This window comes from Protopterus annectens, chromosome 7.part0, assembly GCF_019279795.1.
Source record: "Protopterus annectens isolate FY-2018-M chromosome 7.part0, PAN1.0, whole genome shotgun sequence".
Classification (NCBI taxonomy): Eukaryota; Metazoa; Chordata; order Ceratodontiformes; family Protopteridae; genus Protopterus; species Protopterus annectens.
Window position 1 is genome coordinate 1,372,276,741 of NC_056739.1, and position 24,436 is coordinate 1,372,301,176.

Below are 24,436 nucleotides of genomic sequence, written 5' to 3' on the forward strand. Positions count from 1 at the left end.
ACTCCTTGTAGGCATTCCTACATAGAAAGCATTACAGCCTGAATATAAGGTAATGTAAACTAATCCTTGAGACGTACAAGTGAACTTTCCTAGGACTACAATAGTTTCTTTTATATGCTCTAATGAAATATATGGTCCCTCAGAAATAAATCTACAGGTTGAACAAAACCCACATTAGTAGCTTCCTTTATTTCTGTCACTAGTACAGAAACCTTTGCACAATCTTTCTGTAATTAAACTTTAAAATTATTTGTTCTTTTATACACAAACCTAGGGGCACTGCCAATAGCTTTATTTAAATCAAAATTTCCCTCTAATATTTTCTACTTGGTGCTTATGGCATCAAGAATGTCATAGCTATCAAGTGACATGTCCAAAAAAAAAAAAAAAAAAAAATACACATTTGTCCTAGCGGTGGTGGTGCTGCGCTATCGTTGTCGCCTCACAGTAAGACGTTGTCCTGTTCGATTCTCAGCTAAAGCATCTTCTGTGTGGAGACATGTGTGAATGGGTGTACCTTAGTTGAAGGTTGTGCGTCAGGGCTGGCAACTCGGCACGTAAAAATCTACTGCCAATCATTAGTGGACCAGAGTTCCACTGTGGCGACCCCTAACCGGGAAAAGCTGAAAGACACAACAACAACATACTAGACACGTCTTCATCAATTACATTCTCTTTAGCTTTAGAAAAGGTTTTAAATAAAATGGGCTCAAATAATCTCTTTCTTTTTACAGTTATTTCTTTAGCTGTCTCTGATAGTATTTCTTTTTTATATCCTCTCTGAACAGAGATTTTATAAACTTAACCTCTCCTGCATTTGCTAATTTGGTGCTAGGATGTTGGGAATCTTATGTCTTAAGGTCAAGTACAGTAAGTGGTAAGATTACGTATTATAAGAGATTTGTGGATGACCTCTTTTTATTGTTATTGGAACTCCTGATTAATGTGTGTCCTGAATGTGTGTCTTTTGTTCAACATCTTAATCGGCAGGTTGAGTTCTTGAGGTGCACTTTGGGTGATATGGGCCTAAAAGTTAACTTTATAGATGTTACTACTGAATGAGGTAGAGAGAATAGAAAGTTTGAAAGTTATATTTACAGAAAATAAACTTTTTCAAATGGGTACCTTCATTATAAAAGCAATCATCCTTATTTTATAAAGAAAAACATCCCTAGAGGGCAGTTTATAACAGCCTCAAGGATAACTACAAGTAATATTAAATTTGAAGAAGAGGTTAAGTTTATAACCTCTCTGTTCAGAGAGGATTTTAAAAAATATTAGCAGAGACTGCTAAAGAAATGACTGTAAAAGAAAGATGTTACTTAAGCCCATTTTATTTGAACCTTTTTCTAAGGTTAAGGTGGCATACTGACTGGTAATACAGTGGAAGGAATGGTGATACCTGCTTTCTCATACAATGAAAGGGTTTAATCAAGGCTCATCTTTAGGCTGCATATCATTGGAGCATCTCTGCTCTACAATTTGCGTTGAGTTGGCATGCTTAAATTACCAGATGACAACTATTTAAAATATCGCCTGAGTGAACGGTGCCTTATTCCTGGAATTTTAGAAAGTGTTCCCCACCACACTGTATGACAAATAAATACCACTGTGCCGCCATTGACAAGCTGAAGTAGTCTCATATGTCACATACAATGGCTGACTACCTTGGTCAGATTCTAACTTCATTCTTGTATCTACATTCCAGTTGAAGTGACAGAAACACACTTCTTCACCACTCAGACTGTCATACAGACACACTGGGAAATGCTGATGAAATCTGGTGCATTCTGTCATGTGGGACATACCTGTGAAAGCTGCCAGCTAAGATCCATTACAGACACACTGACAGAATCCAACAAAGGCCATGAGGGAGTTAAAAGCTGTCATTTGTTTATTAATGTGAAACAACTGACTCACATCTACATTTTAACAACTATCTACATTAAACTAACAGCTGATGTATACCATAAATACCTAAAAACCTAAGATATTAACATAACTGTTACTGTTTTATAGTCACATTTAGTAAAATAATACATCTTAACTACTTCTATAGTGATAGCTGGCCAACATATTAAAAGAAGTGCATCAGCAATTATTTTTTAACATGCATAGCCAAAACTGTTTCAGAAACTAGTACTCTAAAACCTTGTTGTCAGATCTACCAAGAGGTTGATACAAACCACTTTTTGTTGGGGCTGTTGCTTATATAGGACAGTCCCTATATGGGCAGCTGTGTCTTGTGGGAGATGACTGAAACATTACAAATAACCAGGGAACTTAGGTAAAAAAATACAAGTTTCCTCACACAGTACATAAAATAATTTTAGACTTGAAATGCTTTAACAACAGAAAACAAATGAAATTCTACAGGAGTCAGCCTTTATTATGGCAAAAAGTGAAGCCCAGTCCTTTGAACTGGGTATGAATATTGTTCATCATGCAAAATCCCATGTTTCCATAAAACTGCTCCAGTTTGAGCTTATGAACTATGGACACTATTACCCCACCTTTACATTCAACAGAAAAACAAGTATCTGTTTTTTGTAATTGAGGATCTAGAGATCACTGACAAGTAACTAGTGCTTCCTTCCTTTTTCTAGCATACATACACAAGTTAAGGCATAACTGTTGACTGATTTGGCTTTTTAAGTTAACTCATTCAAGCGTATAACGTCTTTTTTGTATGCTTCCATTTCACACCCATAGCTCCTTATGGCATTCAGAACTTTTTTGGATCTGGCTTCTTTAACTAAGTGACTTGCCAACTAATAATAGGCGTTATTAGAAAGTTCAGTGAGTTTTTTTAACAAAATGACACTAAGACTCTTAAATTAGGATATCCTGTAGTAGAGGAATGAATCACTGTTTCTCACTTATTATTCATGTTTTCATATTTACGTTCATATTTTCATAACTGACAGCACTACATGTACTTGAGGGGTATGGTTTGATATGCTAAGGTGGAAAACAGCAGAATTTATTGTCAGTGTTCAATTATATTATACTACACTTGAGGTATTGCTAGTTACAGGTTCATAGGATGTTACTAGGCTATTGACCAAAGGAGTTTAGCAAAAAACATAATGTGGACTTTGTGCACATTATAATGTAATATAACACTTAAGAAAACACTATGGATGCACTGACAACTACTACTGTAGAGAACACTTCTTACTGACAGCACTGATATTTACATAGCTATGAAAGCTTTTGCTGTTCATAAAATACTTACATTTGTTTATTGTATGCTTTTTAAACAAATTTTTAAGAAAATGGTCTGGAATACAAGATATGTGTGTAGGTTACTAGAGGTATGACATTCCACACCACATAGCTGTTAATGAGTTAAGATATAAACATTTAATGGTATCAGCACTAAACAGTTCTTTAAATCATCTTTTTTTAATATATTACTTTATGTACAATACTGATACAGTAAGTCCAAACTACTATCTTGGGTACATTGTCTATGTGCTGGAGGTACACACTACACAGGTACAGGCTCAGAACTAGTAACACTAATCTTCTTCTTCTTCTCTCAGCTTTTTCCTGGTTGGGGGTTACCCAGCGGATCACCTGTCTGCTCATGATTGGCAGTGGAGTTTTACAGTGTCGAGTTGCCAGCCCAGCACCCAATCTTCCATGGAAGGCACACACACGCACGCACTCATGCCTAAGGCCAATTTAGAGTATCCAATCCATCTACAGCATGCCTTTGGGATGTGGGAGGAAACCGGAGCACCCACAGGAAACCCACGTGACCACAGGGAGGACATGTAGACTCTGCACAGAAGGCACCCCAGCCGAGAATTGAAATTGAACCGGAGAACCTCTTGCTGTGAGGCGGCAAAGCTAACCGCTGCACCACTGCAGCCGTCAGAACTAGTAAAACTAATAATAAGTCATATTTTTCCTGCAACTACAAAAATTATTTTAACTGAAAGCCTACAGTGCATACACAATGCATCTGAAATTCTCCAGTAGCAACTAACACTAGGTAAGACTGCAATCCAAATTGTAGCTTGCTACAGATCCCCCACCTTGCCCCAAGATTCTCACTACACCTTTCTAAACATACTGGAAAATATTAAGATACAACCAAACACCCTAATACTTGGTGATTTTAACTACTTTGCCATTAACTGGGAAAACTATTCGGGAACCAACACCTTTTCCCAACGGTTCTTGGAATTCACAAATTCCGACGTCCTGGATCAACCACTGTCCCACCAGGAGATCCAATATCCTAGACCTTGTCATTACCAACATGGGAGACAGATGCTCCACACCAGTGGTCACTCCCTCATTGGTCAGATCTGACGATAAGCAAATCACCCTTTGCAGCCACATCTCACCCCCACCCCCCAGTATGGAAACCTTCGTAAAAAACTTCTCCAAAGCCAACTTCATGCTACTCAAGTCAGAAGTGACAAACCTCATAACACCCATGCAGACGGGAGCTGAAAGTTCGATTGCTGAATCCTACACTAAGGCACTATACAAGCACATCTACTTGTTTATGAATCGTGAAATCCCACATAGAACCAAGACGCTCTCCTCCAAAAAAAGGAAGCCAATCTGGTGGTCCCCTGCCATAAACAAACTATACAACAGAAGGAAGAAACTGTTACAGAAAAGAGGAAAATCCCAGGATGCAAAAAACTCCCTTACCAGCCTCAGTAAGAAGCTGAGATCCCTCTTAAAATCCTCCAAAGCTAGTTACGAAAATAAAATTGCCAAAGATCCCAAAGACAACCACAAGGCATGCTATAGTTATGTCAAGAATCTAAATGGCAATGCTCAGATCGGCTCTGAGCTACAACAGAATGGCATTAAATATACTGAGCCCAAGGATATTGCCAATATACTGGCAATCGATTTAGTGCAAACTTCACCCCCCTCTCACTCCCTAAAGGGCCCATCTCTTACTTATAAACAAAGACATTGGCAACCTTCAAATAATGGACCCCACCCAGTTTGGGTTCGTGAAGGGCCGACCTTGTCTCCTGAACCTGACTGACTTCTTCAAATCAGTCTCCAAAGCTGTGGACGAGGGTAAGGCAGTCCACACAGCCTATCTGGACCTTGCCAAGGCCTTCAACACCATCCCCCACTCTGGAATCATAGATAAACTTACTAAGCTGGGCATAAATCCCTACGTCACTCGATGGGTTGCCAACTGGCTTGCTGACAGAACCCATACTGAAAAGGTAGCCGACTCCATATCCAGCTATAGAGAAGTGACAAGTGGAGTATCTCAGGGTTCAGTCCTGGGACCGCTCTTGTTTGGCATCTACTTCTCTGAAATACAGGCCAACACTAAGGGACTCTGGATAACAAAGTTCACAGATGACTGCAAACTGGGAGCCATTATTGAATCCCCAAATGATGTGGATATTCTACAAAAGGGCCTTACAGAAACAGATGCTTGGTGCCAGAGCCATGGGCTCAAGCATAATGCCAAGAAATGTATATTTATCCCCTTTGGGAAAAACCATGTACCCATGAATTACCACATAGGTGGCAGTACACTAAAAACTGAATGTGTCATGAGATACTTAGGGACACAGGTGGACAGTGGTCTCACCATCGATAACCACATCACCACAACAGTCAGGAAATCCTTCTATGTGGCAGACCTCATCACTAAGGGCTTTTCATCCAGAAAAAAAGGAGGTCATTGTCCCACTGTACTCATCCCTCATTAGACACATTATAGAGTACAACTCCCAATTTGGTATGTACCTCACAAGACATCTGCAACAGCTGGAAAGGCCGCAGAAATACCTCACTAAAAGAATTGCAGGCCTAAAGCAGATGCCCTATGCTGATCATTGAAAAAAACTCCAGCTATACTCTGTTACATATCGTCTACTCAGAGGCAATCTCTGCTTAACATACAGGGCCATGTCAAACCCTGAGCTGTTGGACATGCTCCACTTAAAGAAATCCCAATCCCTCAGGGATCTAAACCTTGTCATCAAAATGAACAAAACATGCTGGAGGGATAGGTTCCTGATGCAGACACTCACCATACTCTGGAATAGACTGCCCATACATGTCAAGCAGAGCACCTCCTTGGCCCTCTTCAAAAGGAACCATGACGATTGGGTGGGAGATAGGAAATTCACCCCGGGGATCATGTCTGTCACCCTGCTAGACAGGAGTCCAGGGAAGTAAATACTGTGGGAAGAAATATCCAGGGAATTGTTATGGCTAGGCTTGTATAGGCCCTAGGGCCGATAGCCTGGTACCAACCTATGAACCTATGAACAGGAAACACAAAAGAAAACTTGGATTTACTAAAAGTTTGCAGTTTGTAAAAATGCTGTGTTTCACTTGGGAGCTAATGCAAATGAGAGAATAAAAAAAACATACACTATAACATAACAGCTACGGGAGCAAATATTTTATGATGGAGAATACTGGATTGTTATAAGAGGCACTCTAATTCTCCAGAGTAAATGCAACTATATAAATACATAAACAAAGAGACAAACATAAATAAATAAAAATTATTTTAAGAGTGAATATACACCTTATAAATAATATATACGTTCCTCCACTCTGCGATGGACACAGTTTCACATTATCATGCTCTCTTGCCATACGAAATTTCATCTCATTCCTTTACCTGCCATCACCAGTCTGAATAAAACACTGTCCTGCCGATCCTACTTCCTCCCTTCCTGCCATCCCCTTCTCCACATAAAATATTGCTTCTTTTTATTCACTGCCACCCTTCCTCATCCAGATTTTACTTTTTCCAACCAGTTTTTAACCAAATTAAAATCCCTGCCCTGTATCAGCTTCTCTTGTTTCCTAGCCTTCCGTATGGCTTGCTCTTCCATGGTACTATTCCAAGTTAGCCTTACCTTGTTGGTTACATTCCCAGTCCTGTGCATGATGGCTCTCACTCTCACCATTTTATCATGTGATGGCGGCCCGTCCTTTTCAGTTAATGTCTGGAGGACACTGTACGCGTCTTAACTGACGAGTACTACCATTACTTTTTACCTCCTTACCGTCATTCAGAATTACGGTGCTACACGTACAGAAATCAGACTGGGTCATGCCAAACTCATACCAGGACATGCAGTAAAAAGTGTGAGATTCCAGTACACAATATACATTTAAACAAGGTAGCAGAAGACATAAAAACAGACAAACATTAGACACCTAAACATCTACTTGAGGCTTTTTTATAAATATAAAAAGTCTCTGCAATCAGTCTGATGATTTGTACCAGTCATGTGCCGTTTGACAGACCAACTCTCCAAGTCTGCTCTAAAAAAAGAACTTTTGGAATATCCAAATACAAGAAATACTGCATCTGTAACCTGTTAGCAATGCTTCATGTTTGTACAATGCAGACATCTTAGGTGAGAATCTTATATTGTAAGAGGCTATAGGACGGAGCTCAGATTCTAAGTCACCTATTCAGCCTTCCTAACCATTAAAAGCATTCTGCAGTCATATTCAGGTTTGCTTTTGTCATAAACAGTGAAATGGAACAACTTGTTAACCAACTTAAAACCTGAAGTACCTGGTTGATATTTAAGTTAATCTCACTTTTAAAAGGGAACACAGACTACTACACTTGGAATTGTCACGTTAATTGCATTGTCTGTTCTTGGTCAACAAGATTTTAAAATAACACATAATAAACAACTTTCAAGAGAACTGCTAATGAGATTTGTGCACCACTAAGCAATGCCAAGAATGGATCCTTCCTCATTCATTTCGGAGGTATCCTGTTTATACTTGTGTAGTGAAAAACTCAAAAAGAACAAGGAACACTTCAGATTCAGAATACTGACAGCTGATGCACAAGGTTAACATTCATGCAAGCAAACACAAGCACACTCACACACAAACACACATTCACACACACACACACACACACACACATATATATATATATATATATATATATATATATATATATACACACATACATGCAGACACTAAATAAAGTCAGTGCGTGTGTCTGTCTGTCTTTCTGTTTTTTATGACTAGTAATATTACTTGTATCTTATATTTAAACGCTACAGTTCACAGTGTCCTGTTTTGTCAAGGTTTTAAACTGTTGTGTATCTTTTACTTAAAGTTGTAATGATGACACAGCTTTGCATCAGATGTGATAAGTTTAATTATTATTTTAAGGTCAAGCTACTCAAAGTAAAGGGAAAAGTTCAACTATTCTGCTTTAATATTTTTTCCTACTTCTGAGTTTGTGGAGTCTCAGAACTAAAATATTTACAGATCAGGGAGAGACATAAGAGATCCCCCATGTTGGAGAGTTTTGGTGACTGAGCCCTAAAGGTCAAAATCATGGTATTAAGTGTTGTGAAATTTTTTGTTTACAAAAGTTATTGGGTTTATGATATTTTGAATTTTGCATAATTGTTTTATGTAGTGGGGAATGATATTCTTTTATGAATCCGACATATGTAATCATCTATCAATTTAAAGATATATATATATATATATATATATATATATATATATATATATATATATATATATATGCACACACACACACACACACACCTATATATATATATATATATATATATATATATATATATATATATATGTGTGTGTGTGTGTGTGTGTGTGTGTGTGTGTGTGTGTGTGTGTGTGTATATGCATATATGATTCTATCTACTCTGCTAAAATTGAAAATATCAAACAACAAACATGAAAATGGTGAACTCCAAAGGCAGATGACCTGTCTGGTGGACCCCAGCCATAAACAAACTATACAATAGAAGGAGGAAGCTACTACATGATAGAGCAAAATCCCAAAAAGGGAAGGCATCTCTGATCAGTATTAGCAAAAAACTAAGGGCACTCACAAAATCGTCAAAGGCCAGCTTCGAGAGAAAAATTGCACAGGACACTAAGGATAATTACAAGGCTTTCTTTAGTTATGTTAGGAACCTGGGTGGGAATTCCGAGATATGCTCAGAATTAGTCCAAAATGACAAAAAATACACCGAACCCACAGACATTGCCAACATCCTAGCTGACAGGTTCAGCGCAACCCCCACCAAAAGGGCAAATATCTATCCCAGCAGAGTGCTGCCCCCCTGACATCTCAGATGCTCAGGTGGGAGCCGCCCTCTCCAAAGCAAAAAACACAGCATCAATGGGAGCAGACGGTGTCCCAGGCTGTGTCCTACATGAACTCCAAGAAGAGCTAAACCCAAACATAAAACTACTGTTCAATCTCAGCCTTACTACAGGATATGTACCCAAAGAGTGGCGTACAGCAACAGTGGTCCCTCTCCACAAAGGTGGTGCCTCAACGGACCCTGGAAACTATCGCCCCATAAGCCTGACTAGCTTGGTCTGCAAAGCTATGGAAAGGATCATCATGGACCTCATAAATAAAGATATTGGGGACCTACAGACACTGGATCCTACCCAGTTCGGTTTTGTTAAGGGCAGATCCTGCCTCTTAAACCTGGTTGACTTCTTTGAAACAGTCACCAAGGCCATTGTGAAGGGAAGGTGGTCCACACAGCCTATCTGGACCTCGCAAAAGCCTTCGATACAATACCCCACTCGGGCATTATAGATAAGCTCACCAGCTTAAATATAAACCCCTATGTCACTAGATGGGTTGCAAACTGGCTCAAGGACAGAACCCACATGGTTAGAATTGCTGGAGCCATGTCAGACTGCAAACCAGTTACAAGTGGCATCCCACAAGGCTCAATCCTGGGACCTCTCTTGTTTGGTATATATTTCTCGGAGGTACAGGCCAACACGGAAGGACTGTGGCTGACCAAGTTCGCAGATGACTGCAAACTGGGTGCCATAATCGACTCTCCAGCCGACACAAGCATCCTCCAAAAGGGCCTCATAGAAACAGACAACTGGTGCCAGTGCCATGGCCTCAAGCTAAACGCCAAAAAGTGTATAGTCATCCCTTTGGCAAAAACAAAGTGCCCACAAATTACCACATAGGTGGTAATCCATTAAGTACAGAAGAAGTAATTAGGGACCTGGGGACCCAAGTTGATAGCAATCTCTCATTTGACAACCACGTGGCCAAAGTGGTTAGAAAAACATTTTATATAGCCCACCTAATCATGAAGGGATTCACATCTAGATCAGGGGAGGTCATCGTGCCTCTTTACTCATCCCTCATCAGGCCCATAATCGAGTACAATGCCCCTTTTGGGATGTACCTTACCAAACACCTGCAGCAACTGGAAAGACCCCAAAAGTACCTCACCAAGAGGATCAAAGGGCTCAAACAGATGCCATATGCTGCTCGGTTAAAGAAACTCCAGCTCTACTCAGTGGCATATCGCCTGTTCAGAGGCGATGTGTGCCTGACGTATAAAGCCATGTCCAACCCGGAATTAAGGGACATGCTGCACCTCAAAAAATCCAAATCCCATCGAGCTACATGCTCGAGAGACTTGAACCTCAGCACTGAAATAAATAGGACATGCTGGAGGGACAGATTCATAACCCAGAGGCTCCCTTCACTCTGGAATAAAATCCCAGTCCAGGTTAGGTAGAGTCCCTCATTGACTCTCTTCAAGAGGAATCTTGATGAGTGGATGGGAGATCATAGGTTTATCCTGGGTATCACTTCTGTGTCACTGTTAGACAGAGGCACAGTATACTAACCTCGAAAAAGGGCATAGCAAAATTAATTTAAAATGGGTGGCGAAAGCCAAACATACTCTGGCTAGGCTTATAAATGCCCTAGGGCAGATAGCCTAGTATGAACCTATGAACCTACGAAAAAATAAAACCCACAGCTCAACAGGAAGAAGCAAAAAAGCATCAAAACACATACTAAACCAAAAAACGCAAAAACGTACTAAAAATATTTTTTTGCATGGGATGGCTAGTCCACCATGCACACCCCGCACCTTCAAATTCTCTCTCTCTCTATATATATATATATATATATATATATATATATATATATATATATATATCTCAATTCCATGGTAACACTGACTTAAACAACAGAAAGTGATCCTTAAAATATAAGCACTCTTCAAGAAAAATCTTGATGATTGGATGAGAAATAGGAAATTCACCCCAGGAATCACTTTTGTGGCTCTGCTCGGCAGTAGCACAGGAAAATTATTTTCTTGGGTGGCAAAAGCCAGGGTACCTCTTTGGCTGGGCTTTGAATGACTGCTGCCGCACATACACAGAATAGCAAAAGCAATCACCCCCCCCAAAAAAAAACAGAACTAAAAAACACATAACCCAAAATAATGACACATGCTAAAATCAAAAGAAAATCTCCTCAAAAGAACCACGTAGACATAAACCCAACTAGAACTAACTGTAAGTTTACATTCTGCATTACTGCTGATTGCACATTCTAGCATTCATTGTTATTTCCATTTGCTAAAAACTGGACAGTGGAAAAGATGTTCGACCATGTCTGCTTTTGGACAAGTGTGTGTGTGGGAATACACATTGATAATAAAACATATGAAAAATGTCCTTCTTGTTCTTCTTGTTTCTGTATCTGATTCCTTGGGAACCTTGAAGATTTATGTTGTTTACTTTCGCACATGCCATTGACAAAATAAATAAAGGAATGAGTGAATGTGAAAGACCATCAGCCTGGGAGTTCTTTTATAGCCAATAGTAACTAACTAATTAATTATTTTACTCTGAATACAATTTTGTGCATATGGTCAGATGAGTGTTGCCAATGGGGAAAGCTCTAAAAAAGCAATACACACAAAACTGTAGTACAACATACATTTACAAAGATAAAGTCTGTTGTTTCGTGAGACCTTATGAGTAGCATGCGGTTGTCTAGAAATAACATGATATACATATAGTATCCTAGCTGACAAAAGGGCAGCCGAGGTGGTGCAGCGGTTATTGTTGTCGCCTCACAGCAAGAGGTTCTCTGGTTCGATTCTCGGCTGGAGCACCTTCTGTGTGGAGTCTGCATGTCCTCCCCGCTGTCAAGTGACGTTAAAGACGTGCAGGTAGGTGCGAGCGTGAATGGGCATGTCTTCGTTGGAAGTTTGGGCATCAGGCTGGCCACTCGGCACCTTAAAATCCACTGCCAATCATGAGCGGACCAGAGTTCCACTGTGGTGACCCCTAACTGGGAAAAGCAAAAAGTCTTTTATCCGAGCTGACAAAAGGGACATCTTGTCCTATCGCACGGCCTGAAGTAAAAGTTGTACTGCTAGTCATGAGTGAGCATTACATCACTATACAAACACAACTAACAGAAAAGATGTATTCACATTACTATTACATGAAAGAACAATGAAAAGCAACGTACAAGCTAAAATTGTACATAAAGAAAACACATATAACACACAAATGTTTACAGCTACATTTAGCAGATTTGTGTGAGTAATAGCACCTTAATACAACACATGTTAATAATAAATATAACTTTCACTCACTGTTATATGCAGGAATGGACAGTGAACTATAGATTATGTGGCAAAGAGAAAAAAATAACACAGTTCTTTTTACTGAACCAGCAAAAAACTAGGTAACAGAAATAAGCCTGAACTTTTCTACTATAAAAATGAACCTTATTCGCTTATTCACTGTTTCGGCAAAATCCACTATTTTACGACATCAAAATTCCAATATGGGATTGTCAAGAAGTTTACGAATTTAGAGCACTACCTTCATCTTAATAATTTTATTTCTAAAAACAAAATATATTCAGTTCTACATTATTCAGATCCAGGTGCATCAAATAATGGATTTGAAAAAGTCTACAAGGATGAAAACACTAATCTCAATAAAACATATAAATGGAGATCTGGAGTCAGTCACTTTTTTGAAGAAGGAGTATTTAGAATTGGATTTATTTTGTTTAAAAAAATATTTAGATGAAGAGATTGTTCTAAATACTTAGACTCTTGAAAATCTTGTACTGGAATTTTGGTTTGTCCTAATACACACTCCCTTTATACAGCACCTGGAATTACTGGAGTTCTCACCTGTAGGTGACCTATTACTGACTATTTTAAGACACAGAATTCTAGATTTCAAAACAAGAATATTGCCAATATTTCTCTATTATTTATTTAACATTTGTTTACTGGGAAAGTCTGACTTGGAATGACCCTTTTAAACAACTGTTAGTCACCAAAAAGGACAGATGCCTAAAGATTCTACCATAAAGCAATGGATAACATGGTCTATTCAGATGCCCAGTTATGATTTACTCTTGCAATGACAAGGTGGTGACCTGAAGTTAATTTCTAAAAATGTTAAGGCTTTGAAAGTGCAAAAAAACAAAGTTTGCCACACATTCTTACAGGTAACCCATAGGCACAGTCACACCATAGCTGCCTGCCGAATTGTAGTGCTGTAATGGGAATAGGTGATGAAATAAATAAACTTATAGCAGGAATTAAACTATGCAGTGCTGTCCAGGACTATCAGATAAATAAATGATACTGACATCTACATCATCATCGTTAATATGCTATGGAACTGATGAAGATAAATCTATGAAATACAATATTCATACAGTTACGACTGCAGTACCTGTGCATAAAACGTTTACTAAATCCAAGTGTCCCACTGCTGTCACCACAAAATAATAATCTACAGTTGTTACAGAAACTGTACAACATTAACAATAACTATTCATATGGTCAGATTGTCAACTGAAGTCATGCATTACGAGCTACACTGATTTTTAGCTCTCAGAAAAGACTTTGCTATACCTCATTAAGCTTTTACCGGACAACTCAACCCACCAAAGTCAACTCCCTTGTTGCTGTTTTTCACATGAAATTACAGCGGTTATGGTTTCTAAGTCTGTGTCATGTTTTAGGGGTTTTCCCATTTCTTCATGTAGATTTGGAATATACAAGTCCAGAGGTGTGTGTGCGTGTGTGTGTGTGGGGCTTGCCCTTGAACATAATTTTTGTTATTTTTCTTTGGTTGAATTTCTAATAAGGTACACTTTTCAGGTTGGTTCTTCACTGAGTTGGAACTCAATGAATCATAACAGAAACCTCAGAAACTCACTGTACACCACTGTTGCACACTGATCACTGATGTTTTCCAGCACAAATGCATGACCACTGATAATGTTCTGCAATCCACAAATGCTACACATTGTAATAAAATGATTTTAAGATGAGTTACAGGCTGAAATTCTGGTACATGTAACGCACATACTGCCCACTTGTCACACTCAATTTAGTGAAGAATGTTTGAGAGGTATGGGATCCATTTTCACAAAGGCTGGAGACTGAAAACTTAAATTAAACCTAAGCTATAGGAGTTTAAAGAGCCATATCTGTCTGTGACCCAACAAAAACATCTAATTTCTACCTGCAGTTTTCAGTCCACACTCTGCTTAAAATATTGCAGGTCAGTATAACAATGAAAGTAGCAGTACAATACAATTAAGCTGACACCCGTAATAATAGTAACCTACTATTAACTGCAAATGAATAATAACAAAATGATCATGTTAAACAGTTTTCTAAAAAGTCCCAGTTCTTACGCATTTCTGACAGGCTCTCATGTCACAAGCTGAATACAACTGTAAACCATGCAACAAATGACACATCCTAATGAATTGCCTAAAGGTATTAAGAAGAAAACCTAGAAAGCAATTCTTTTAGCTTGTAAACATTTACTAGAATGTAAATGTGGATTACACCCGCTGTGTTGTAAACACCAAATAAACCTATCAGTCTGCCACTTAAGAAAAAAAAAGGAAAACCTTCACCCCTTGTTTATCCCTCATTTGCAAAACTTAACAGCAGCAGAATTCCATTATCAATAGTTGAAGACTTGTCCATGAATGCATAGGGAACAAAAGCTGTTAAAGTCTTTTTGTTTTTTCTTCTTTACCCAACTCATACTGAATGAAAGCTTGTGCATGTAAAAAGGAAAGCTTTGGCCAAAGCGAAGATGTTGAGGGAAAAGGGTTATATTTACCTGAACAGAATCACTCAGTAACTGTTCACTGACTGCCAAACAACACTGTGTAAAACAAATTTCTAACACGAAGCAAAACGTACCTTTCAGTTAAAAATAATAAATGTAGCATAAACTACAAATCTACAGAAGACTGTGGTACCTGCTGCAGGAAACAGAGGTGACTCATTCTTCTATGTAAGATGAAAGCTTGTCATTAACAACATGTATCTTGCAATCTTGAAGTGCATAAATACTAATTGCATGGATCTTAAGCTCTCGAAACAGGCAAAACTTTTCTCCAGGATTTCCTATTTCCTTACTGTACTATTTAGTATATACTGCGGTGGTGGTGCTGCGGTAGCGTTGTCGCCTCACAGTTAGACGTTGCCCGTTCGATTCTCAGTTAGAGCGTCTTCTGTGTGGCGACATTTACATCGGGCTGCCTTCGCCGTTGAAGGTTGTGCGTTAGGCCCGGCAAGCCAGTACGTAAAAATCTACTGTCAATCATTAGCGGACCGGAGTTCCGCTGTGGCGACCCCTAACTGGGAAAAGCCGAAAGACACAAACAAACTATTTAGTATATATACACACACACACACACACACACACACATGCACACAAATGCGACGATACACTAATGCTTGAAAAAACTTGCTCATTTCATTTAATGTTTCTGCTGTGTAAAACAGATAATATTTGAAAAAATATGGCTTACTTTGCAGTAATGTAATAAAAGCAGTGAATATTCCATAATTACAACAATCTTTGATCACTAATGGTCACTGTTTAACTATAAAAAGGAAAACATACACAGATATGCCCTAGTTACATGCAGCATTGTGAATTTAAGCTGCTGCCCACCACAGGTACCATCCACACCATCCTATACCCTGGTACATGCAAAACTGACTGCACAACAGCAAATTATTTTTTTTCTTTGTTAACAGGGTTAGTCCCACTAGGTTAGTAGTCTCTTTTCAGGGGGAAACCCAATGTGGTATTGTTACTATTAGGGGAAATTTGGCCAGAGCATCAGGGAACTTCCCCTATGATCAACTGTAATCTGTACTCATGGACATGCTAACCACAAATATGTGCACGTGTACCAGTCCTAGCACAATGAAGGCTGAGAGGATGGTATGTGGCATGAACAGAGTGATGGAAGGAGTGGAGATGAATGCCAGCTCACAGTGAGATGCATGCTGAGAGACAACAGGATTTGGAAATTGGTTTTCAAAAGAATTTTGCTTGCTGAGTTGGTGAAGATGGTGAAAGAAGAATGTGTTGTTACAACCTTCCAACTGGGAAGGTTGCAGGATGACATACTGCAGGAGACACTAAATTAAAGTGAACTGGAAAATGGAGGATTTGTTTCATGGGGACAGATAATGGAAAAGATACAGGAGGAAGACTCGAACATAATCCTAAAAGGAGACATTACTCAGAAGCAAAGAATATATGCAGAGATAGTCAGAAGCAATTACAAGCAGAAGGAAAAAAGAGATGACAGTATGGGAAAGAAATTTGTGGTGAGAATACAGAGTAAAAAGAATAACAAATTGAATAGATACGAGATATGGTACACTATAATACTATCTCTGGGTGTAACAGTCGAAGAAGAAAGAGCTTTTATTTTGATAAATAAACATTTTGTGATATTATTTTTGAGATGGTTCACAGAATGGAATTTTTTATGTGGGTATGACAAGAGACAAAATGACAGTCCTTGGAACAGTTACTTAGTAAAAGCTTTTTTCCGAGAAAAAGAAAAAAAATACACATACAGTTTTGGACAGAAGTAGAAAGACAAGACTTTGAAAAGACATTTAAAAAAACATTTGTAAAGAAGTGATGGAAACTCAAAAGGTTTATGACAACAGGGATTTACTGACTGGAGATGGGTTTGCATTATCATTTTGAACGTGGAGATGGAAAGAATTGTCAACATTCCGTGTTTTATAAATGTTGATGCTGATAGGGTTGTGGTAAAATATTGGGGACAACCAAAAACACATATTTTTTTTGGGAAAGAAGGACATTGTGTACATAACTGTGATGAAAAACAAGTGTTATACATGTGTGGGAAAACAGAACATCATGCAAAGAAATACTGATTAGAATGCTTTAAATGGTTACAAACTGGTCATTTGTGGATGGACTGTTAAAAGGGTTTAATGACACTGAAAAAAGGGGGAAGATATAGAACAAAATGAAAAAGTGCTGCAAATTGAAATAGAAGATAATTTAGAAAAATAAAAGGATACAAATACAGGAGAAGAGAATGGAGTTGAGATAGAGAAACATTCAAAAATTGGTGATAAAGAAGGTATAGACTGGAAAGAGGTGAAAGAAAAAAAGAATTCTGTTAGAAGAAGAGTAAAAGATAGGAAAAGGAAGTTTAAAGGAATAAATTTAAAAGACAAAAGGAAATGGGTAATAGTTAATGTAAATTGAAAGGGGAGATGACTTTGTTTACATTAATGAAAAGAGAAAGTAATAATTTAAGAATTTTTTGGTAAATGTAAACAGTATTAAAATATTGTAAGATGGCTAGGGATTTTAGAATGGTGTAAAAATGTAATGTAGACATAACGGATCTACATGACTTTATCGAATTGCTATTTAGCGAATAGCAATTCATCGAACCTCTGTTTATCGAATGGCATTTCAGTGAATGACAAAATCTTTCCCAGGGTAAGGAAGCACTTCACCAAAGGCACACCAGAACAGAAACCCCAGAAACCAAACCCATCCAAGTGTGTGGGGCTGTGTTACACCCTCCCCCCACACACCTCAATGATGGGGGCTGCACCCCCCTACCTATATAACCATTCCAAGATCGTACTACAGTGGGGAAAAGGGCAAAGTTGTGGTGTTGGCCAAGTGGTTCCTTACCCTGGGAAAGATTTTGTTATTAGTTGAAATGCCGTTCAATAAACAGAGGTTCGATGAATTGCTATTTACTGAATAGCAATTCGATAAAGTGACACAGACACAGATATAATTGTATTGAAAGACATACGATTCTTAATAAATGAATGATTACAAACAGAAAAAATATGCTGTGGAAATATAATATGGAATTTGGGAAATGAAAGTTGTTCAGGAATAGGTTTACAGATTAGTACTAGGCTAACTGCCCTTGCAAGCCATTTTAAGACTAGCCAATTATCCCTTGTGAGACTCAAGCCCTGTACCTTGTGTTTATAAGGGAAACACCTTAACCATGAGGCCACCCTCCCTGTATTGTGTAGGACTGTTAGATGTAACACTAGTAAGACTGCGAAGACTAACTGCTGTTGATATAAGATGACAATAAAAAGTATATAGAATAATAGCTTTATATGCTTATGTTATTTGTAAAGAAAGCAAGCATTTATTTCAACAGGTATTAGATTATGTAGTAGTGAATATGAATCTTATAATAACAGAGAATTTTAACTGTGATTTAAGAAGTAAAAGAAAAAAAGAAAGGAAAGGACATAAGAAAACTGGTAGATGTTATGAAATGTGGTAAAATGATTATACAGAATAGAAAACTCTGCACATACAGAAGAGGTATCCTAAAATCTGAAATTGATTACATTATAATATCTGAAGAAATAACTATAGTAGAAGGTGAAGCAGTTGTAAAAGGATTTATGGATCATTTAGCAATATGGATGGAGATAAATGAAAATAAAGGATATACAAGAATAGGAAGATGTCTAAAAAGACTGAAAAAGAATGGAATGAAAAAGGAAGAGGAGAAATTGTACAATTAGGGACAGATCATGTTACTATGAAGGTATTTTACATTAATTGGTTGGAATGGTAGATTACATTTAAATGAACACATTAAAAAGGTTTTTTGCAATGGCAGAGAAAAACAAGATAGAGAATAATTATGTAGAGATACATGAGAATGTTTTTCAAAATTTAGAAAAGAATAAGAGAGAGTATTACAATTACACTAAAGAAAATATATACAAAATTATGAAAAAATTAATAATTTATTATATAAACAGAGATATTTACTACAAAGACAAAGGAAGAAGTGTCAGCATACTTATGTAAGATCCCGAAAGAAGATAATAGTGTAATGACAGAAATGAAAAATAAGAACTGAAGGGCAGAAAGAAATCAAGCATAGATTACAGAAATTGTGGTTCATTATAAGGAAGAAATGTTTAAAGAAAAAAAAAGAAAGCATATAACAACATATGGAAAGTAATACAAAAATTCAGATCAAGTATCCTTCGGGAAGTAATCCACCCCTGGTAACTATCACATTGACAACAAACACCTCAGAGATGACTCAGTAGTCAGGGACTTAGGGACACACATAGACAGTAACTAGCCTTCGATAATCATGTGTCTACAGTAGTAGGAGAACTGTTTGGATTCTTGAGTCTATAGTAGTGAGAAAAATCATTCTGTTGCGCAACTTATAAACAAAGGTATGGCATCTAATTCCAAGGAAGTCATTGTTCCACTGTATTCGGCATTCATCAGACCTGTCATTGAGTACAATGTCCTCTTTGGTATGTACCTAACCAGGCATACCTTACAACTGGAATGTCCACGGAGGTTCCTCACTAAAAGAATATGTATGTCAACAATATATAGTCCTTTGATCACCACATATCCACTGTTGTAATAAATCCTTTTTAATTACACAGCTTATATCTAAAGGTATGCCATCCAGCTTCAGGGGGATATAATTGTTCAAATGTATCCAGCACTCATTAGGCCGATCATTAAGTGTAATGTGTTTTTTTGGTATGAAGCTGTCCAAACACTTGTCACAACTGGAAAGATCACAATGCATTCTCACTACAAGAAATCCAAGGCCTAAATCATAAAAAAATAAGTAAACCATCTCAAAGCCTTGTCCCTCTTCTTAGTACCATGCAGACTACTGAAAGGTGACCTCTGCTTTATGTCAGAGCTTCAACAGACCCTTTTATGTCAGCCCTATTACACATGTGCAAGTCCAATGTTACCATAGAGACCCATTCAGGAGATCTCAAACTCTTTTGCAAAATAAATAGAACATGTTGGTGGGATAGTTCTGTATCACACACAATAACACTTCTATGAAACTGCCATCCACTCCATATAAAACAAACGCTTACCTTAATCAAATGCAGTTTGTATGGATGGATGGACAGATGGTTAACCTCAAATTCGTCCCTGGTTTAACACCCCTGTCTCTCACAGATAGGGGAAATATGTGAATGTCCCAATGTACCCTTGTTCATCCTATATCTGGCTTATTTGTATGCAAATTATAAGGGCTAAAAACTACATGGGAATGCAAGGTTAGGCTTCTTAAGATCCTCACAGATTAATAGCCAACTAAGTACCTATTAACCTATGAAAGCCAAATAAATGCTTGTCATTAATTAATTATTGCAATTCTCAATTATTTGTCAGAAAACCACAAATGTTATGAACAGACCAAAACATGAGGTAAAAATCTGGGCAATTGAGAGGTATGGGTACAGTCAGCATAACTGCTTCAGAAAGCTATTTCAGTTTGAAGGCAAACAACAGTGCATGGTGCATCAACTCTGTCAATCTTCTAACTGTTCAATTAAGTTTAAGCCTTGTTAGTATCACAGTTTTGCACATTTTAATATTTGTCTTCAATACCTTCTGATTTTCTTAGGTGTTTTTAAGTTTCTCCTTGCTACTGATCCAACCGACACATTCTTACTGCTTCTACTACTCCTACTCTGACACAGTCTGGGCCGCCACTCCGGGTAAGAAATATACTGTGTAAAAAGCCACCCGGGTAAGAAATATACTCTGTAACAAGCCGCCCGGGTAAGAAATATACTCTGTAACAAGCCGCCCGGGTAAGACATATACTCTGCAACAAGCCGTCTGGGTAAGAAATATACTCTGCAACAAGCCACCCGGGTAAGAAATATACTCTGTAACAAGCCGCCGGGGTAAGAAATATACTGTGTAACAAGCCGCCTGGTTAAGAAATATACTCTGCAACAAGCCGCCTGGGTAAGAAATACTACTCTGCAACAAGCCACCCGGGTAAGAAATATACTCTGCAACAAGCCGCCCGGGTAAGAAATATACTCTGCAACAAGCCGCCCGGGTAAGAAATATACTCTGCAACAAGACACCCGGGTGAGAAATATACTCTGTAACAAGCCGCCCGGGTAAGAAATATACTGTGTAACAAGCCACCCGGGTAAGAAATATACTCTGTAACAAGCCGTCCTGGTAAGAAATATACTCTGTAACAAGCCGTCCGGGTAAGAAATATACTCTGCAACAAGCAAGCAGTCCGACTTTGTATTTAGGAATTCCTGCCATGAACAGACAAGGTTTTCTAGAACTAAACTTTACTCACACACACACACACACACACACACACACATATATATATATATATATATATATATATATATATATATATATATACACACACATACATATATATACACTGGTATTTTTTATAGGTGAATACTAAACTAACTGCCCTGAAGGGTCATTTTAAGCTTAGCCAATGACTTGAGGTCAAAATCAAACCTGGTACCTTGTATCTATAGGGTGAAGACCTTAACCATTCTACCAAACATGCCCCAGCGCACCTTACTGCAAATTAGCTGTAATGCTGCACTTGATGATGTGGGCAATGAAAACAGATGAAAAATGTGGACATCATTACCAATAAAACAAAAATACATTTTTTTCTACAGTAAGACACTGGAAATGACTCATTAATAACTGCTTCCTCAGTACCACACTAGTGGGGCATAATTAATAAACAGATTGTTCCAACAGTCATACTATCACTTCATGGAAATTCAGTTTAACTGAGGGACTAACACTATATCACATTTATGCAGATTAACAAGCAACAGTATTATTTTAATAGGTAGTTATGGTAACTGTTTTTAATAGTTTGGCTTCTCTACTGTTAAATGTGAAACCTTAAACAGACCTTTGTGAAGGTGGAGCATTGTATACTGCTAAAAAGCAAACGACTATCCTACTATAACCAAATGCAAATTGCATACAAAACAGTTAAAAACTCAATACAGATTCATTAAGGAACTGACAGTGCCATGACGTACTTATGTTAAGAGTAAGTCCATGGCAAACCAACACCCAGTCTCTAATACAGAAAGTTTAACTATTTTCAGAAACACTGTCTCAAGGTCAAAGCTGTCTCTTGTTAAACATACTTTGATTCAGAGCTCTGAACAGTAAAAACCATGTCCCCATGTCGCCATGAAGTACTTTATATTACAATAAGAAAGAGCCATGGACATAAAATGGAAATAGAAATGTGACGTTTCTGTACATACCTCAATAATCCTGTCATGAATCTGAAGTCCTCCATCTTTGTTGGCTGGTCCATTCTCTAGGATTTTAGAAACAATAATTCCTTCACTGCATTCACCTTCCTGATCATCCTTAAAGACAACAGAATGCATGAGTCATATGACTAGCATGGATGCTATTAATAAAATATAATAACCTAATGGGCACCATAAAAATGGCAGCAGAAAACAAATACTTTGAATGTTTACAGTGCAGCATAGGGGACTACAATAGTAATAACATACTGTGTTGCATACAAGGCATTGCAAGCACAGGACATGCTGTAACTGAATCTAAACAAAAGTATACGGATCAAATGAAAATATGAGTTGTACTACAGGCTTTAAGGAATGATCCTTTCACTAACATCACATACACAATTCATGTTACTTAAAAGATTATCAATAAGCCAGCTCCATGGTAAAAATGGATAAAGCCCTGAGCGTGTCCCAGGTGACCTCTAAGTTGAAGTAGTGAATCCGAGAGGTGGAAAAGCCAGTTCGGGGTGGCAGCGAGTAGCCATGCTTGCCTCATGTATTCCTAAAGAGACGTTATCTCAAGACCTTGATGTTGCACAATACTTGTTTGAAGGCAGACAGCAGCACTCATGTCAGCCCTACAACCAAGCAGTGGGTTGCAATGTAACTGAACTTGCTGTACTGAAGTACACTGTCAGTCCCAGGACTGCAGGCACTGATTTTGGTAGTATTCTACGTCTGACCGCAAGGGAGATGAGGACAACAGAGCACACATACAAATCCTCAATGAATTGCCAAGGCTGATGCTGCATGGGGGCTATTTTGTAGTTAGCTGACCTGCTTCTGATCTGTTCTCTTCCCACAGGGTAGCCCCTGATTTGGGAGACAAACCAGACCCTTGGGGTGATGGCAGCTCTGTTGACAGGCAAGGCTGGCAGAAGTTTAGATCAAAAATAATGTGATTAAAAGCAATAGTCAAAGTAATCATTTCCATGCGCTGACCATACAGTATTACTGGTTCACAAGTTCTATTTATTTCTAGAAATTCAGAGTGATACACTGAATAAGACTTGTTCTAATAAATTGGCATACCTTTGTAAATAAGACATCATGACTGTGATTGCTCCATAACAGATTGTTACCCAGGCAGCTTACAAAATGCCTGTCAAACTGTTCTGTTTTTAAAGATAGTCAACTACCTTTAAAAGGGCAATTATGGTATGCATTTCAGACAAGACATATTTTGCAAATTATTCATTGTTTGTATATATCTCTGTGTATTCATATGCTAGAACTACTGTCATGTACTAAATATTTATTTTACATTTCTTGCGATATTCTTTCTATCTGGTTAACAAATGTGCAAATAAAATAAAGAGTCTGACAATTTACAAGCTGTCTATACACAATCACAATTGCTGTTTACAGGTATTGTGTAAACTGTCATCCCTCAATTACACTGTAATAAAAAAGCAGATTAGTTACCAGCTGTCTATAAGCACTTGCAAATTCAATCACTTAATGACAACTTGTAAGTTTTAAGTTTTTTTTTTTTAATTCTGAGTCTCCTACAAGCTGGCTTTATGGCATATGGCCAATTTACCTCAGCCTTCCTCCACCATTGTATGGACTATTCAAGGTTCTATGTGACTCTTAGACATGGACTATAGGACTTCTGACACAGGGCAGTACAGAGATCAATTCTGGCTGTACACCACATTAGGCACAGTGACTGGCCTATCTTTTCGTGGTTACCACAAGCATCCCTTTAGAGAAAATCTCTTATTGTCTTGGCTCGCTCGCACACATTTAACTAATACCCTATATGATGCATTGTAAATCTTGATAACTAATGATTCCTTATGGATCAGTACTATGTACCTGCAATGTTTCAGAAGACCTTGGTGCTTAAAACTCCATCCTAACTCAAATCCATCAGACTGATTAAGGTTTAGTGGTGACTATGTAGCTCTAACCCACTGTACATCTAGAACATTAGGCACAGGACCTAGATGTCTACTCAACTGATGATATATAAAATGGGCTGAGGATAACATTGACAGTGCTTTACTCCACATCATAGATGGTGGCCCTGCAGAGATGAATGAAAGCAATACACTTCATACCTCCACTTATTTTCTCACTCTTACATTCAACTGATGTGTAAAGATGTGAGAAGAGGGCTGCAATAG

General features: G+C 38.1%; 1 protein-coding gene across 1 annotated transcript in view; it reads right to left on the bottom strand.

Moving 5' to 3' along the window:
- Positions 1–24,436, bottom strand: part of LOC122806164 (E3 ubiquitin-protein ligase PDZRN3-B-like) — a 300,824-nt gene that overhangs the window by 83,308 nt on the left and 193,080 nt on the right. The window contains exon 3 of the mRNA XM_044076400.1: positions 22,251–22,358. Coding sequence (XP_043932335.1) covers positions 22,251–22,358 — 108 coding nt within the window. The remainder of the gene's footprint in view (positions 1–22,250; positions 22,359–24,436) is intronic.